General features: G+C 34.9%; 1 protein-coding gene across 1 annotated transcript; it reads left to right on the plus strand.

The window, feature by feature from the left end:
- Window positions 1-11,292: 11,292 nt before the first annotated feature.
- On the plus strand, window positions 11,293-15,186 carry LOC147569866 (NAD(P)-binding Rossmann-fold superfamily protein). Its single transcript, XM_086656398.1, has 7 exons — window positions 11,293-11,649; window positions 12,323-12,428; window positions 12,522-12,610; window positions 13,090-13,145; window positions 13,562-13,708; window positions 14,089-14,214; window positions 14,674-15,186. Exons 1-7 carry the CDS (start codon window positions 11,510-11,512, stop codon window positions 14,952-14,954), a joined length of 945 nt encoding a protein of 314 aa, XP_086512524.1. The 5' UTR covers window positions 11,293-11,509; the 3' UTR covers window positions 14,955-15,186.
- The last annotated feature ends 599 nt before the right edge of the window (window positions 15,187-15,785 follow it).

Consider the following 15,785-nt stretch of genomic DNA (forward strand, 5'->3'; position numbering starts at 1 on the left):
GGGTACGAGGGCATCCAGGTTTTAGTGAACTAGGGTTTTTATATTACGAAGATAAGTTTGAGATCTTGGAGAAAGACGAAAATTCATGTATCATTCGATCAACTGTGAGCGTTGTGCTGAAGGAAGGTTCTGAAAGTTATGCTTCTCTTGTTGCTGTCGATGCAAGATATGGGCTTTCCAAAGCAATCACAAAATATGTGATTGAAAACAAACAAAAGACTACGGGTTAAAGTAATGGCATGGCGAGCAGTTCCGGGAGGATTCCATTTATGATGATGAAGTTTGTGCTTGGTAATGTTTTGTTTTAATGTTGATTTTCAGTTCAGCAAGATGTACTATTGAGATACATGAGATGGATTGAGAAGGCAAAGATTCGACCATCACGACTAATTCAAAATTAGTTTTGATTGGCGGTTCTTAAATTTCTCAATCCGTCTCATGTATCAAGTATCTCGACATGGACTTATGGGTCTGTCAACTCCTTTATCGTTCTTCCAGTTATTTTGAGTTATATTGTATCAGTTATGATTATAATAGTGAAATAATGTCTCAATCTTCCATTGGAAATAACATGACCCCGTAATGACTCTCTGTGGTCTTACTATAGCTAAAGAATTTTCAAACATATAAATCGCAACTATATTTATTGTTAATTTAGACTCTTGATTTGGGATATCAAATTTATTTGAAATCATATTCTATGAGCTCAGTATCAGTAAAGCAAAGTTAGAGACAATAATGGAATATAAACTACCTAAGTTAAATAGATAAAAGTGAACAATAATAAACTTCCGGTCAGTCTTTCTATTTTGACCTTTATTTTATAACAGATTTCCTCTCTCTCTCTCTCTCTCTCAGTGGATACAGTAAATCAATTGCATCTCCCATACTTTCTAATTGGCTTAGTGGATAGAACGTTATTTGGGTATATGATCTTCTCGTTGTCGAAGCTCAGAAAAACTGTATCAAGGATGTTCATCTCTTCCACTATCACCTGGACGCCCTCTATTTCGCATAGATCGCCGACATCAAAAGGATGCATTACAAATAAGAAGAAGATTCCCTCAAACACCGTTTTGCAGGTGTTCCTCAAGATGAAAGCAACCAGAAGAAGCTGAGAGCTTATGAAGACTAGGAGCTGGGTGGTTAAAGTAGAAAGTAGGGCACCCAAAATCAAATATAGACTTAACCATTGAAGAACAGTTGAAGTGTTGAACTTAGCTCTCTTATGTTCTTCTGCAAATGGGTCATCATCTTCTTCATCATTCAATCTCCCCAAAAACCCAGATCTCAATTGCACTGATTTTGGAATTCTCCCTGATCTCTCATAATTCATGAATTCTCCACTTCCGATCTCACTATCTAGATCATCTCTTGATAGTGAGATCCCACCAGCTCCTGGTGGTGGCAATGGAAGTGGCCTGCCAGAATCCCTAGCTAATTCATCCAGATCAGTGTTCTGATAAGGTTCCTTACAACCAGGACAAATTCCATTTCCAGTTTTAACAGCATCAACATAACAATCCCTACAGATCTTGAAATCACATTCACAAGGAAGAATATCTAATCCACGTTCATCACTCATAACTTTACCATCACAACCAGGAACTGCACATGAAGATCCTTTTGAACCAGCCATCTGTGGATGATTGATTTCAGATTCAATCACCTTATCCATCAGATGAGCTCTAGTAACGTTGTTAAAACCACCGGTAAATAACGAATTTGAAACGTACTGTTCTTCAACTTTCTGTGAAATCGATGGATCCATTGGTTGATTATCAGGAGTAGGAGGTATATGAACTGTATAATTCATGAACTCTCCAAATTCTGATGTTTATGGGTGAAAAAGATGTAGCAACCACAAAGATAAAACATGCAATAAAGTTGGTTGGTCTTAATATGTATAAGAATGACAGGAAGGGAAAGAAGAATATACCAATTACCCCATATGCATTGCGTGACACAACCCTTACAAAGTTGGTTGGTCTTAATATGTAGAAAGTTGAGTACACATTATTTTTTATTATTTTTTTGTTGAAGGAGTACACATTACTTAATTAGTCTAGAACAAAACCATAAATAAATTTCTATGTTACAAATTTATAACTACTTTATTTTAAAGCGTCTTTTGTTCGTTTCAACTTTCATGTGAAGGAGTGGTACCTTTGTCTTTCCAATCATGTCTTCCACTTCTCTTTTCTCTGTACCATCTGGTCCATCTCATAAGACGTTTAGTTTATATACTTGCATTATTCTTTAGGTGAATAAAAAAGGAATGCTTTGCCTTATTTTGGAGATGTTTAAATGGATTCTTCTTAGAATTACTGAAATTTATTACATAAGATATTTATTTATGGTTTTGTTCTAGAATAATTAAGTAATGTGTACTCAACATTCTACAATTATCCAAAAAAATCCATTCTTTGAGTACAAGCTGGTTGGGCATACTTATAGTCGTGGTGATGACCATAGTATAAACTTTGAGTATAAATCAAGATAGCCAATATATAGACAACCAATTTTGTTATATGGACAACTATTTTATGTGGATAACTAAAAAAATTAAAAAATTTATATGGACAACAACTTTTAAGGGAACATCACTTTATTATTTTCCACTCAAGTCCTCAAAAGAATTAGAACTTTTATTTTAACTCATTTTTTTCATAAACCCTAAACTTTAGTCTTCTTGTTCTCCTACTTCTTCATCACCTACAAACTTGTAGAACTAGAAATTTTGGAAAGGCATTTTTGATCATTACCCCCAAAACAATCAAACAAAATTATTAAAGAACCTGCACCACATATGAGTTGTTGGACAAACTTAACTTAATCTAATCTATAGCAGATTTAGTCATCTTCATTAAATCATTAATAGCAGAACTCTTTGAAATCGAAAAACAAAATCAAGAGATTTGATTTTTTTGCAACAAATAACAATCGCCAAACTAACACCTATGAGGCTATGAATACTTGAACAATGCAGCTACAGTTCGTGGATTTTTCTCAGGAAAGACTAGCATTGATCTGCTGATGGAGGGTTTTCGAAACTGCTACTGTTTCGGTTTCCAGTGTTTTCCCCGAAACAGGGTGAAAAAGATCACTTTGTACACGTGATGGGAGAGCACTGGATAGAGGCAAGTCACCCATTTTGTTTTGCTTAGACATTCCTTCGTCATTAAAGGCAGGTGTAACTTTTTAACCTAAAGTGATAAATGTGAATTTCATCACTTGAGTAATAATGTCTTCATAAGAATATTTAGACAGGCACAACCAAACAGATGTTCCATCAAGAGGGGTTTAATTCCTTCTTATCCATCTAGTTTTCTCCTCTCTCTCGCTCTCTCTCTACTTCTCATAATGATATTATTCTCCACATCCGTGTTTCATTTGTGAACAAGATGGATGTTTCAAAAAAAGAAAAAAAAAAAAGATGAGAAGGATATCACCCGAAGAAGATGAAGAATATGAATGATAGTTAGGTTCTTATTTTTGATCATTGTGTTTTCTTAATGGTCCTCGGAATAATTACTCTTAATATTTAAGACATTACGGAGTTGTCCCCTTAATAAATTAAAATCAATTAAGTCAAATATAATTGACTTATGCCGGACCCGAAAATAGTGGTCCATCACATGTCCATCACAATATTGTGTGTTAGAGGGTGTTCATTTGAGGAGGTCATCCTTAATTAAGAAAAGGAATGGAATAAAATCAAAATTTAGTCACATGTCCATCACAATATGCATTTTGACAATAACTCCAATAAGCTTTTGCCTTCTCAAAGATTCTCCTAATTCAATTTATTATACTCTTCCATTATCTACATTTTACATTTTTTTTTTTGCTTTTACCTTTTATGATGTAAATTCCATTTTTTTCTCTCTATGATTGTTTCTTTTACGTTTTTTCTTAACTAGGTCGTGTTTGTGTAACTCGACTCAATCAAGAGCATAACTTGATCATATTAGAGCTAGACTAAACTTCACGAAGTACTTGCCAAATCGGATCAAATTAATGTTGAACGTCGTAATAAACCTTCTCCAAAAACTTGCATGTATGCAAATCTAAGACAATGAGAAATAAGCTTTATCAAATAGCTATCTTGTATTCAAATCTATAACTATCGCTTTACGAGTTGTGTGAAATTTGTCGGATCTAATTAGACATAAAATAGTATCATGCAAATATTTGAAAACCCAAATCTTTCATTTTTTGCTTCAAGTTGTCTTCCTCGTAACTCATTGTCCAAAGTTAGACGGACTTGTAAAGTCCACTTTGGTTGGGTGTGACCAAATATCTGATTTATTTCATGGGAGACATCATCATAGGAAAGCTCTACCAAATAGAGAGCAAGTCAACAACTTGGGAAGTTCAACAAAAAAAAAGTCAACAACTTGGTCCTAAAATTCTAGAAATATGTGATGGAGGCTTGTTATGTCCCATAAACTCTTTGAAGGAGTCCTATCAAGATAGCTGTAAAAATTCATCTTCACCAACTAGTCTAGTCTAGTTCCTTTTTTTTTGTGTTGCAATTCAAAGGATTGTTGCTATATATTTTCTACTTGTCATACAATACAATTGTTGCTATATATTTTCTACTTGCAATTCAAAGGATTGTTTGACCAAATAATGAAAAATAAGTCAATCATGTTTTCCATCTATTGATTTTGTTGCTATATATTTTCTACTTGTCATACAATACAATTGGATTGGTTCAATATTATATCGTATTCTATTGTGTATTCTAATTCAATTCACAATTTTCGTTTCGATTTTTTGGTTAACTCTTTTGCCTCTATGACAAGGTTTCAGAATAGCCCAAGTCCACAACAAATAACTAGAATCAGGAGCCTGAATTCCCTGCCACTAGTTAGACTACTTCTAAATGATTCGCTATAAAGTGGCCGATTAAAATGTTGAAGGATATATTAATAAAGGACTAAAGTATGTATATTAACGAACATGATTTTTTAAGCAAGAAAGTAGTCAAAGGAAATTAGAGAAACCAAACGGAGGGCGAAAACAAGAAGGATAGTGAATGAATCATAGGTTTCCTTGAAGTAGTCCAAATGATAAATATCATATATTACTAAATGTACTAACATGTGAGGTTCTCTTCACAGTTTAATCCATAAAGTAAGATTTATCTGCAAATATTATAGCTCAAGTGCACTAAAAGTTCAAAACAAGCAAAATGGTGGCGAATGTCGGTAACGTGAAATACACATAAGAAATGGTCAATCAAATAGATGGCTGCTAATGATATATAGAAGCCCTTGTCTCCCTAGATTGCACTTGTATATAAGAGATTGGGCTGAACAAGCGACCATGATGCACATTTGTGAATGTTTGGCAGTCTAAGTTTGCAAATGTAAACTTTCACTTAATGAAAAATGATTAAGTGAACTAGAAGAAAGGTTGCAAATGAAGTACAGATTACCGTTGTTTGGGAATTTGGAGAGAACCTCGGACTCTGCTTTCCGCTTCCCAGTGAAGTATCCAGAAGAAAGTAGAAATGGTGGTAGGTTGTAATCATGGACAGAGATCATAACAAACTTGGGGATCCCTATACGCGAAACAAACACAAATTAGGTTTTACTTAAAGCATGACATACACTGACAAACAAAACACTCTCATGCCAAAAAGGTAAACTGTAGCCATTATCGAAAAGAAACATAGCAAACCGGACTCTTTTGCTCCCATTGGAGATTTAACATATCCATCTCATTGAAGTTTTCAATGCAAGCTAAAACTAGTTTCGGTTCCACACTTTCATAAAATCGCGGACCAACCGCAATCTTCAGTATCAAAGCAATATAAACCACGGTAACCCATTTCTTAATTCCGACTTGCAACTTCAAGATATTTCCCTCAATCCAAAATTTAACTATTACTTACTGAAAAAACGCAGCCAACGGGAATATGGTCGAACGGATTTTCTTACCATAATCCTTTGCAGCACCAACTGCTACAACATTTGCTTCACCATTTATCTTCTTCATTTGCTCCTCACTTCCAAAACCTCCAATAGTTGAAACAACTGCGCAGCACCAAGCAATACTTCATCCCAATTTGCATAAAATACGTCCCCTGTACATTGAGATATGGTTTTAGATATAGAAGCATACATGCAAGAAGAACTACACAATAAGAATCTGTCAAATTACTGACATAATCGTCCTAGAAGTCTAGAATGATAGTTCTTAGCTCTTGAGTAGTTTGGCCTTGCCTATTTGAGAAGCTTTATTTTGAAATGGAAAATTAACTTCTCTAGTTAGTATAGAATTGCTGCTATTCACTACTTCCTTGATTAAGGTCACTTCCTACTGGTAAATATACATGTGAAATCAAGTGATGGTTAAAAAATTTATTAGCTTGAGTAACCTGGTCAACCCATGGATCTGAGTAATTAGGCCGCCCTGACCTGAAGTGGCTCAAATTTCGGCTTCAAGAACTTATGTACAAAAGCACAAAAAAAAGAAAATGACAACTGAGATGAGAAAGCATTCTTGACCCAAAGTAAACTGAGAAATAAATCCAATGCTTCTCCATGGTAGCCATTGTCATAATTAAGAAAGGACCGCCGCATTGGGAATTGGAAACCAAGAAAATTCTCCGGAGTACAAAATTTTGGCAAACTTTTTTGTTTCCACCAAACCTCCCACCACCATTTCTTCTCCACGGCGGTAAGGGTTGCACGCAAACTGTCACTACCAGCGACCTTTAGTAATTTTTTTTCTAGATCTTTCTCTCTGCTCTTCACTGAACAGACGAACATACCAAGGTCTGTTCTTGAAGAACAGATCTCGGTTTGTTCTTCAAGAACAGACCACTCCGGCGAAGGTCTCCCTTCGTCGGAGTAGTTTTAGAGAGAGAGAAGAAGAGAGAAATTATTTTTTTTTTAGTTTGAAGGTCGCCGGCCGGAATATTTGGCCGACCGGCGACCTCTGCCGGAGAAGGTGATGAGGTGGCGTAATAGATGATGTGGCGTGACTTGCCAGAGAGAGAAAACATGAAGGAGGAGAGCAAGTGACGGTGTTATAACGGAAGGGGCCATATGGGTATTTCTCGTAAAGTGAGGGGCCAGGCGGGAAGCTGGTCACAAAGTAGGGGGCCATTAGGGAAATAACCCAATCTTTTATTTATTCTTTTCAAAAGAGTAAGATATGAAATGGTATTATTTTAGGGACAAAAATAGAGGTGTTTCAAACGTCTAGAGAGAGAGAGATATTTCAACAAAAAAGAGAGAGAGAGAGAGAGATATGTTTCTTTCTCTTTTAAGGCAGATAAATAAAGATATCTTGAAAGAGAGAAAGAAATCTTAGGGGAGAAACGTGATAGGCAAGAGCTAATACAATATTGGGAAGAACTTAAATCAAATCAGAGAATGAGATTTTGATTGATATGGAAATAGAGCATTAGGGGGTTGGTTTTCTATATATATGAGATATATTTTAGAGAGAGGGAGAAATGGAAAGAGTGATGAAGAAGTTGGTTTTGGATGGAAAATTAGGAAGATATATTTTTACAGAGAGAAATCCTAAGAATTTGGCAAAGATAGAATCAAGAAGTTTGAAAAGACTCGTTAGGTATCAAATTATTATTTAGGTTGATTATGTAAAATATTCATTTTGGATCAGTTAGAATCAAGAAGAACAAGATTAAGACACTATGAGAAAAAAAAAACATATCGAAAAATGGAAACGTACCAAAGTATAGAACAAAGATAACTAAGTATTCATGATTTTATTTATCTTAAGCCTAGATAATATAAATCCTTTATTTGACTGTGTTACAGTTATAACGACAAATACATTTGTAGCCATCACAAATTGCAAATCCATCTTCATGCTCGCCTTTGCAATAATAGGAACATAAATCAGTGTCACAATTATAGTACATTACATATTCGTCACATGCTTGTGTTTGTTGCACCACCATTGTTGAAACTACACGACAAAATGAGATAAACAATTAAAACCAAACACAAACTTTATGGGTAAAACCAATGTTTTTGTATAGCTCATCTACACATATAATCTTCTCACAGGAGGAGGTTATTGTGGGTCGAAGTTGAAGGAAAGTGCCTATGGTCGTCAAGGTGAGATGGTCGGAGAAGTTTATACATACATAAACACATACATACATACATATATACTGTAAAAAATTTGGTGCTTGTAAAGTAAAAGTTGAGGAACAAACCAGAGAATAAAACAAGAACAAGAAGGAAAATATTGGTGAAAGGGAATTTGGCCATTCCAATAGCTTAAAAGAACTTGAGGAAAATACTTTTTTTAAGAAGAACTCGAAGTTATATTTTTTTTTCCTGCAGGTTCAAGAATGTGGTTATTCATCTCTATTTATAGGACTTACAAACAATCACACCTATCTTCTAATTCTTATAGTAGGTTTTGTCTTAAAAGGAAAATCAATTTAAATGTTTAAATTTAATTAAGAGAATAGTTGTCACAATCATATTAATTTTTAGATATAGTATCACTCAAGTGAATCAAATATTTAATTACTCACTAAAACTAGAAAAAAAATTATGAATTAACATGAACGAGGAGGAAACCATATGGTGGTCAATACGTGGACAACCAATTCTCCTTTGTGGACAACTAATTTCAGGACCGGTGCGAGTCAACTATATTTGATTTAGTTGACTTTGAATTAATAAGGGGACAACTCTATAAGGGCTTGAATATTAACACTACTTAATGATAAGCCCAAAAAGGTTACACCTGCAAGTGCACAGGCGCCAAGTAGTGATATTCCGGTACGAGATCGATGCGCATAGACTTAGTCAATCACGTTCTTAACCTTATAACTATTACGGTTTCTTCTCAAAAGTGGTTTGATGGTAAGACGATAATAAAAGAAAACAAAATAATAGAATAACGAATATATTAGTAATAGAGAAAACTTAGAAAATAGGAGAACCGAGGGTTTTCGAATCCATCCGTATAACGATTCTAAAGATGATGTACTTGCACTAGTCAACTAATTCTTTATATTACTCGGGTTTTATAACATGAATAGTTTAAAATCCGAAAGATATTTTCATTATAAGCAATAAGAACTTAACAGTAAACGAGAATTCAATCTAGGAATTAATTGACTCACATATAAATCACATCTATAAAATAATTTTAATAATAGACTTCATCTAAAACCCTAGATAAGATGGTTAGTTACTCATAATGAACAATATGAAAATTAGTAAGTATGAAAGAATAAAAGAGAAACATGGAGGATAAACTGAACTTTTCTCACTAAAACTTGTTTTCCCTTCCGAAGCCAAACGCACCCGAGGAAAAAATGATTTTCCAGCACAACTCCGGGAGAAAATGATTTTTCAGCAAAGCTTTCGAACCAAACAGGGTCTTCTTCGACAACACATTTTTTTTCTCTCTCTATTGTGTTTTAAACTTTTTCTAATTTGTCTCTCACTAAAACTATTAGAAAAAATGCAGAAAGAATATGAAGGAGTAAAGAAGATGAATTGATTTTCGGTTTCTCTCTCTCTACAACTTCTGATTTCTCTCTCTACAGTAAAAAAAATACAATAATGATTTCCTCTTCTCAACTCTCTGTCTTTATCATAAAGAAGAAAATTGAAGAATCTAAATGCATATACTAATCAAAGATCAACTCTCTGTTTCTACTAATCTCTCTACAACTTCTGTTAATTTCTCTCTCTCACTAAAAGAAACACAAGAGAGGAAGATGGTAATAGAGATAATGTCAGCCGAATGATGATTAATGATAACTCTCTGTTTCGGTTTTAGTCACTATTCAAGGTGAGAGATGATGCCCTGTGTCTCTGTTCTTCCTCTTATATAAATCCGAAAAGAAGTGCCCAACAATCAATCTCTCTCTCTCTCTCTATCGCAATCTCTCCCTAAAATCAGAAGGTAAGAGATATTTTTTTCAATCAAATTTGCCCTCTTCGATTTTTTACTCCAGTTCTTCAAAATTTCTTTCCTTTTATCTTTCTCTATATTCTCTGTTTTCTAAGAGGGAGAAATATAAAAATATCAGACAACATCAGGGTTTCAGACTACATTTCTGTAAGATCAGATCATTTCAACAACCAAATTAGGCTAATCAATCTCCAAATACAAGATGATCAGAAAATGTTTTCATTTTGGGTAAAGTTATTGCCAGTAGGGTTTAGAATCAATCTCCAAAAATGTTTTCATTTTTGGGTAAAGTTATTGCTAGTAGGGTTTAAAATTTTGGGTAAAGAAACACAAGAGAACAAGATGCCATCAGGAGCAGAATTGCTAAGAGACACCACCAATGTCTCTCAACTATATGGTAAAGAAATTAGAAGAAGTAACGCTTGCAATTCATCATCCAAAACTAACTTCATTGCAGAAAGTTGATTTACTAGACTTTTCATCTCATTCAAGTGTTGAGTAATTGAGGTTCCTTCTTTATATTGTAATTTTCCTAGCTTTCTGAACAAGTAAGCCTTTTTGGCAGCTGTCTTCTGATCATATAATTCTTCTAATTTCCTCCACAGACTAAAAGCAGAAGTCTCTGTCAATACATGATGAAAAACACTGGGTTCTACCCATTGTCGAATAAATCCAACAACCTTTCGATCTAATAACTTCCAGTCTTCTTCTTCCATCTTCATCTGTTTTATATTGTGATTTTCAATGAGTGCAACTAGGTCTTTGCAGTATAACAAATCTTCCATTTTTGCTTTCCACATCAAATAGTTTTCTCCATCTAAACTAATCATGCGATTAGTATTCACTTCCATATTTCTGAACAATAAATCCAACCTAAGCTCTGGTACCACTTGTTAGGAAAAGTAACATGATTAACTTGTTCAGGAATATGAAGACAAACGATGCGAAAGTAAAAGTAAATACACCAAGATTATTTAACGTGGCAAAAACCCCTCCAAATAGAAGGTAAAAATCACGAGATCTAGTCCAGAAATCTTCCACTATAATGATAATAATGGGTTACACAATTCTTCACCAAACCTATGGTGGATAAACTAATTGTTCAAGATGTGTAGAAACACTCTTTGATAACAATTCTTCCCTAAACAAATAGAGGATTAAACATTTCTTCAAGATGTGTGGAAACACTCTTGGATAACAATTCTTCCCTAAACAAATAGAGGTTTACCAATAGAAATAGGAATTTATGTTTTGGCTTGAAAAAATAGAAGTTTATATTTTTTTCCCCAAACAATGAATAAGAGAAATCTTATTCCAACTAGGATTCCTTTTATTATAAGGAGAGACCCCAACAGATACGATCTAAAGCCCGACAAAATTAATGGCCTCAAACTGGTATTAACTTGCAAAATCACATTTTAATCTTCTCTCAACTACCTCGTGTCTAATAACAAACCTCACAGTAAAAGGCTGTTTATGTCATTTCCATACTATCCCCTCTCTCTTATTGTAGTTCAGTAGTTCAACTTTGTTCTCTTTCGAGTCTCGACGATTTCTCACCCTCTGAAAAAGAAAAATGTCGTCTTCGTCGGTTTTCATGTCTTTCGCCGCCATTTCAACTCCTCCGACTTCATTCAAGAAACAGACGGCGTCTCCAATTCGGTTAAATTCATCTCTTCAATTCTCTTCTTCTTCTTCTTCTTCTACTCAGAATCGGTCAGTTCTTTATTCGTTTTTCTGTCATTCCATAATTTGAACTATTTCAGTGAATTCTCTAATTTAACTCTACTTGAGCTAAAATTATGATTTTAGAGAGAGATAGGGGAGGAGATAGAGTTAAGTAGTTGAGAAAATGTGTTAACTTTGAGAGAAATAAGATGAAGATTTTGTTTCCTTATAAATTGGATTGCCAAATAGTACAGTTACAGTTTGTTCAATCCATTAGAATTGGGAAATTGTTAGAAAAAAACAAGCCAAATCCCTAGAATTTGTTTTTAATTGTAGGTTGATTTGACCCAATTTGAAAAGCAATAATGAAAACCCTAATAGTAGAAAAATGAATAGTTGAATAATGTACACATTCAATTGGAAATTTAGAGCTACTTAAACAAGCCTAGTAGGAAGTTTATGTATCACAAATTGCTTACTCCATGGGTTCTTCCCGTTGTGATCTATTAGACTATATGGGAATTTCGTGAAATTAAACAAAACGAAAAAAAAATGAAAACTTTAGACTTTAGAGATTGATTTTTGGATCAGCTTTAAATCCTACTTTTAGAGCATTGAACCCTACTTAAAGAAACCTTTTGGTTTGATGCTATATTTCTTTTTCAACATAATGTGAATGGGATGTCCTCTTACTGACATAAACCTTTCTTTTATGTTTTAGTTTGTCTAGTAGGCTTAGTGTGAGCTGCACTTATACTGAAGCAAACATGAGGGAGGATTTCACAGCTGCTCCAATAGATGTGGTAGCTGATGTGAAGAGCGAACGGGTTTGCACTTGAAAAAATTTCAAATATTATCAATTTGTGCGTTTAAGTTATACTAGAAATGAGGTATCTCACTGTTTTATTTTCGTTTAGTAGGTTGTAGTTTTGGGTGGTAGTGGATTTGTTGGTTCTGCAATATGCAAGGCTGCAGTTTCCAAGGGCATAGAAGTTGTAAGTCTAAGCAGGTGCGTTATAGTCTCATCTAGAAACTTATTATACTTATGTTACTTTAACATAAACACTAGCTGGTGGTGGACACAATAACCACCGAGAAGCGGATAGATCATTCTGATACTTGATTTTGTTGATACCATCGGCCGCCCATATCCAATTCAACAGTTTATGCATTGAGTGAGTAATTTTAAGTTAGCAAATTCTGATACTCTGGCTACCACCTCCGGCCACCACCAACTCGAAGGTGGTGGTCGGAGGAGGAGAGGAGAGAGAAAGATCTGGAAAGAAATTACTAAAGGTCGCCGGTAGTGACAGTTTGCTGGGGACTGTTACAGTCGTGGAGAAGAAATAGGGGCTCCTACGCATGGAGAGGCATTGGATTTATTTCTCAGTTTACTGTGGGTCAAGAATGCTTTCTCATCTCAGTTGTAATTTTTTTTTTGGCCTTTTGTACATAAGTTCTTGAAGCAGGAATTTGAGCCATTTGCAGGTCAGGGCGACCTAATTACTCAGATCCATGGGTTGACCAGGTTACATGGATACCAGGCATGTTTCTTCCTTTGGTCTTGGTCTTAGGTTCTCTTACTGAAGCTAATAAAAATTTTTTATGCGAACATGGTTCATGACAATGTGGAGGTCTTCATAATGCTGACTTATGTATCTGCACCAAAAATTTATCGATAGGTGTTTTTAACCTTCACTTGATTTCACATGTATATTTACCAGTAGGAAGTGACCTTAATCTAGGAAGTAGTGAATAGCAGCAATTCTATACTAACTAGAGAAGTTAATTTTCCATTTCAAAATAAAGCTTCTCAAATAGGTAAGGCCAAACTACTCGAGAGCTAAGAACTATCATTCTAGACTTCTAGGACGATTATGTCAGTAATTTGACAGATTCTTATTGTGTAGTTCTTCTTGCATGTATGCTTCTATATCTAAAACCATATCTCAATTTACAGGGGACGTATTTTATGCAAATTGGGATGAAGTATTGCTTGGTGCGACGGCAGTTGTTTCAACTATTGGAGGTTTTGGAAGCGAGGAGCAAATGAAGAAGATAAATGGTGAAGCAAATGTTGTAGCAGTTGGTGCTGCAAAGGATTATGGTAAGAAAAACCGTTCGACCATATTCCCGTTGGCTGCGTTTTTTCAGTAAGTAATAGTTAAATTTTGGATTGAGGCAAATATCTTGAAGTTGCAAGTCGGAATTAAGAAATGGGTTACCGTGGTTTATATTGCTTTAACACTGAAGATTGCGGTTGGTCCGCGATTTTATTGAAGTGTGGAACCGAAATTAGTTTTAGCTTGCATTACAAACTTCAATGAGATGGATATGTTAAATCTCCAATGGGAGCAAACGAGTCCGTTTTGCTATGTTTCTTTTTCGATAATGGCTACACTTTACCTTTTTGGCATGAGAGTGTTTTGATTGTCAGTGTGTGTCATGCTTCAAGTAAAACCTAATTCATGTTTGTTTCGAGTATAGGGATCCCCAAGTTTGTTTTGATCTCTGTCCATGATTACAACCTACCACCATTTCTACTTACTTCTGGATACTTCACTGGGAAGCGGAAAGCAGAGTCCGAGGTTCTCTCCAAATTCCCAAACAACGGTAATCTATACTTCATTTGCAACCTTTCTTCTAGTTCACTTAATCATTTTTCATTACGTGAAGGTTACATTAAACTTAGATTAGCAAACATTCACAAATGTGCATCACGGTAGCTTGGTAGGGCTGAATAAAAGTTACTCTCTCTCTCTCTCTGTACCTCACACACACGCACACACAGACACAGACACAGACACACAGAGACACGTGCACACACGTACACATATAATGTGTGGCATCAAGTAACCATAGGTATTCAAAAAATAGTTGCAATTAAACCAGTTAAGAGGGAAGTCAATTTTCAGCCCAATCTCTTATATACAAGTGCTATCTAGGGTGATGCTTCCAATGGCTTCTAAAAATCATTAGCAGCCATCTATTTGATTGACCATTTCTTATGTGTATTTCACGTTACCAACATTCGCCACCTCACAGATATTTTGCTTGTTTTGAACTTTTCAGGTGTTGTATTAAGACCAGGTTTTATATATGGAAAACGAAAAGTCGATAGCTATGAACTCCCACTTGATCTAGTAGGGGAGCCATTAGAGAAGTTTCTGAAAGCAACCGAGAACTTCACCAAACCTTTAAGTTCTCTTCCAGCATCTGATCTTCTTCTTGCACCACCCGTGAGTGTTAACGATGTTGCACTTGCAGTTATAAATGCAATCACAGATGATGACTTCTTTGGTGTTTTCACAATTGAACAAATCAAGGAAGCTGCAGCAAATGTGAAGGTATGAAGTCTCGAACTCGAGGTTACCATTATCAGACATTCACAGTTTGGCTAACTCAAAAAAATTCAAAATCAATTCGTTTCAGATTCCTGAAATTTAAAAGCAAGTCGAAACCTTCCCATTTTAGCGCACTTGAGCTATAATATTTGCAGATAAATCTTACTGTATGGATTAAACTGTGAAGAAAACCTCACATGTTAGTACATTTAGTAATATATAATATTTATCATTTGGACTACTTCAAGGAAGCCTATGATCCACTATCCTTCTTGTTTTCGTCGTCTGTTTGGTTTCTCTAATTTCCTTTGACTACTTTCTTGCTTAAAAAATCATGTTCGTTAATATACTTGCTTTAGTCCTTTATTAGTATATCCTGCTTCAACATTTTAATCGACCACTACCACTTTATCGCGAATCATTTAGAAGTAGTCTAACTAGTAGCATGGTTGCCGGTTGGGAATTCAGGCTCCTGATGCTAGTTATTTGTTGTGGACTTGGGCTATTCTGAAACCTTGTCATAGAGGCAAAAGAGTCAACCAAAAAATCTAAACGAAAATTATGAATTAAATTAGAATACACAATAGCATACGATATAAACTTGAACCAATCCAATTGTATTGTATGACAAATAGAAAATTTATAGCAACAAAATCAATAGATGGAAAACATGATTGACTTATTTTTCTTTATTTGATTAGAAAAAAAACAAGTCAAGTTGGATTTTCCGGGTTTAATACAGAGAGAATCATATTTCCTTCTTTTATGTAAAACCAAAATAATAATAATTATTTGATGAATTAGGTCCCCGGACCCCCTAAAAGATGTCAAATCCGTGTT

The sequence above is a fragment of the Eschscholzia californica genome, unplaced genomic scaffold, assembly GCF_041429995.1.
Source record: "Eschscholzia californica isolate CP2 unplaced genomic scaffold, dmEscCali1.0.p SCAF_1, whole genome shotgun sequence".
Lineage (NCBI taxonomy): Eukaryota > Viridiplantae > Streptophyta > Magnoliopsida > Ranunculales > Papaveraceae > Eschscholzia > Eschscholzia californica.

Excerpts from the sequence above, each read along its gene's own strand:
- LOC147569866 (XM_086656398.1), top strand. The coding sequence starts at position 11,510 with ATGTCGTCTTCGTCGGTTTTCATGTCTTTCGCCGCCATTTCAACTCCT. Across the intron at positions 12,429-12,521 it reads CTGATGTGAAGAGCGAACGG|GTTGTAGTTTTGGGTGGTAG; the intron begins GTTTGCACTTGA and ends TTCGTTTAGTAG. Across the intron at positions 13,709-14,088 it reads TGGTGCTGCAAAGGATTATG|GGATCCCCAAGTTTGTTTTG; the intron begins GTAAGAAAAACC and ends TTTCGAGTATAG.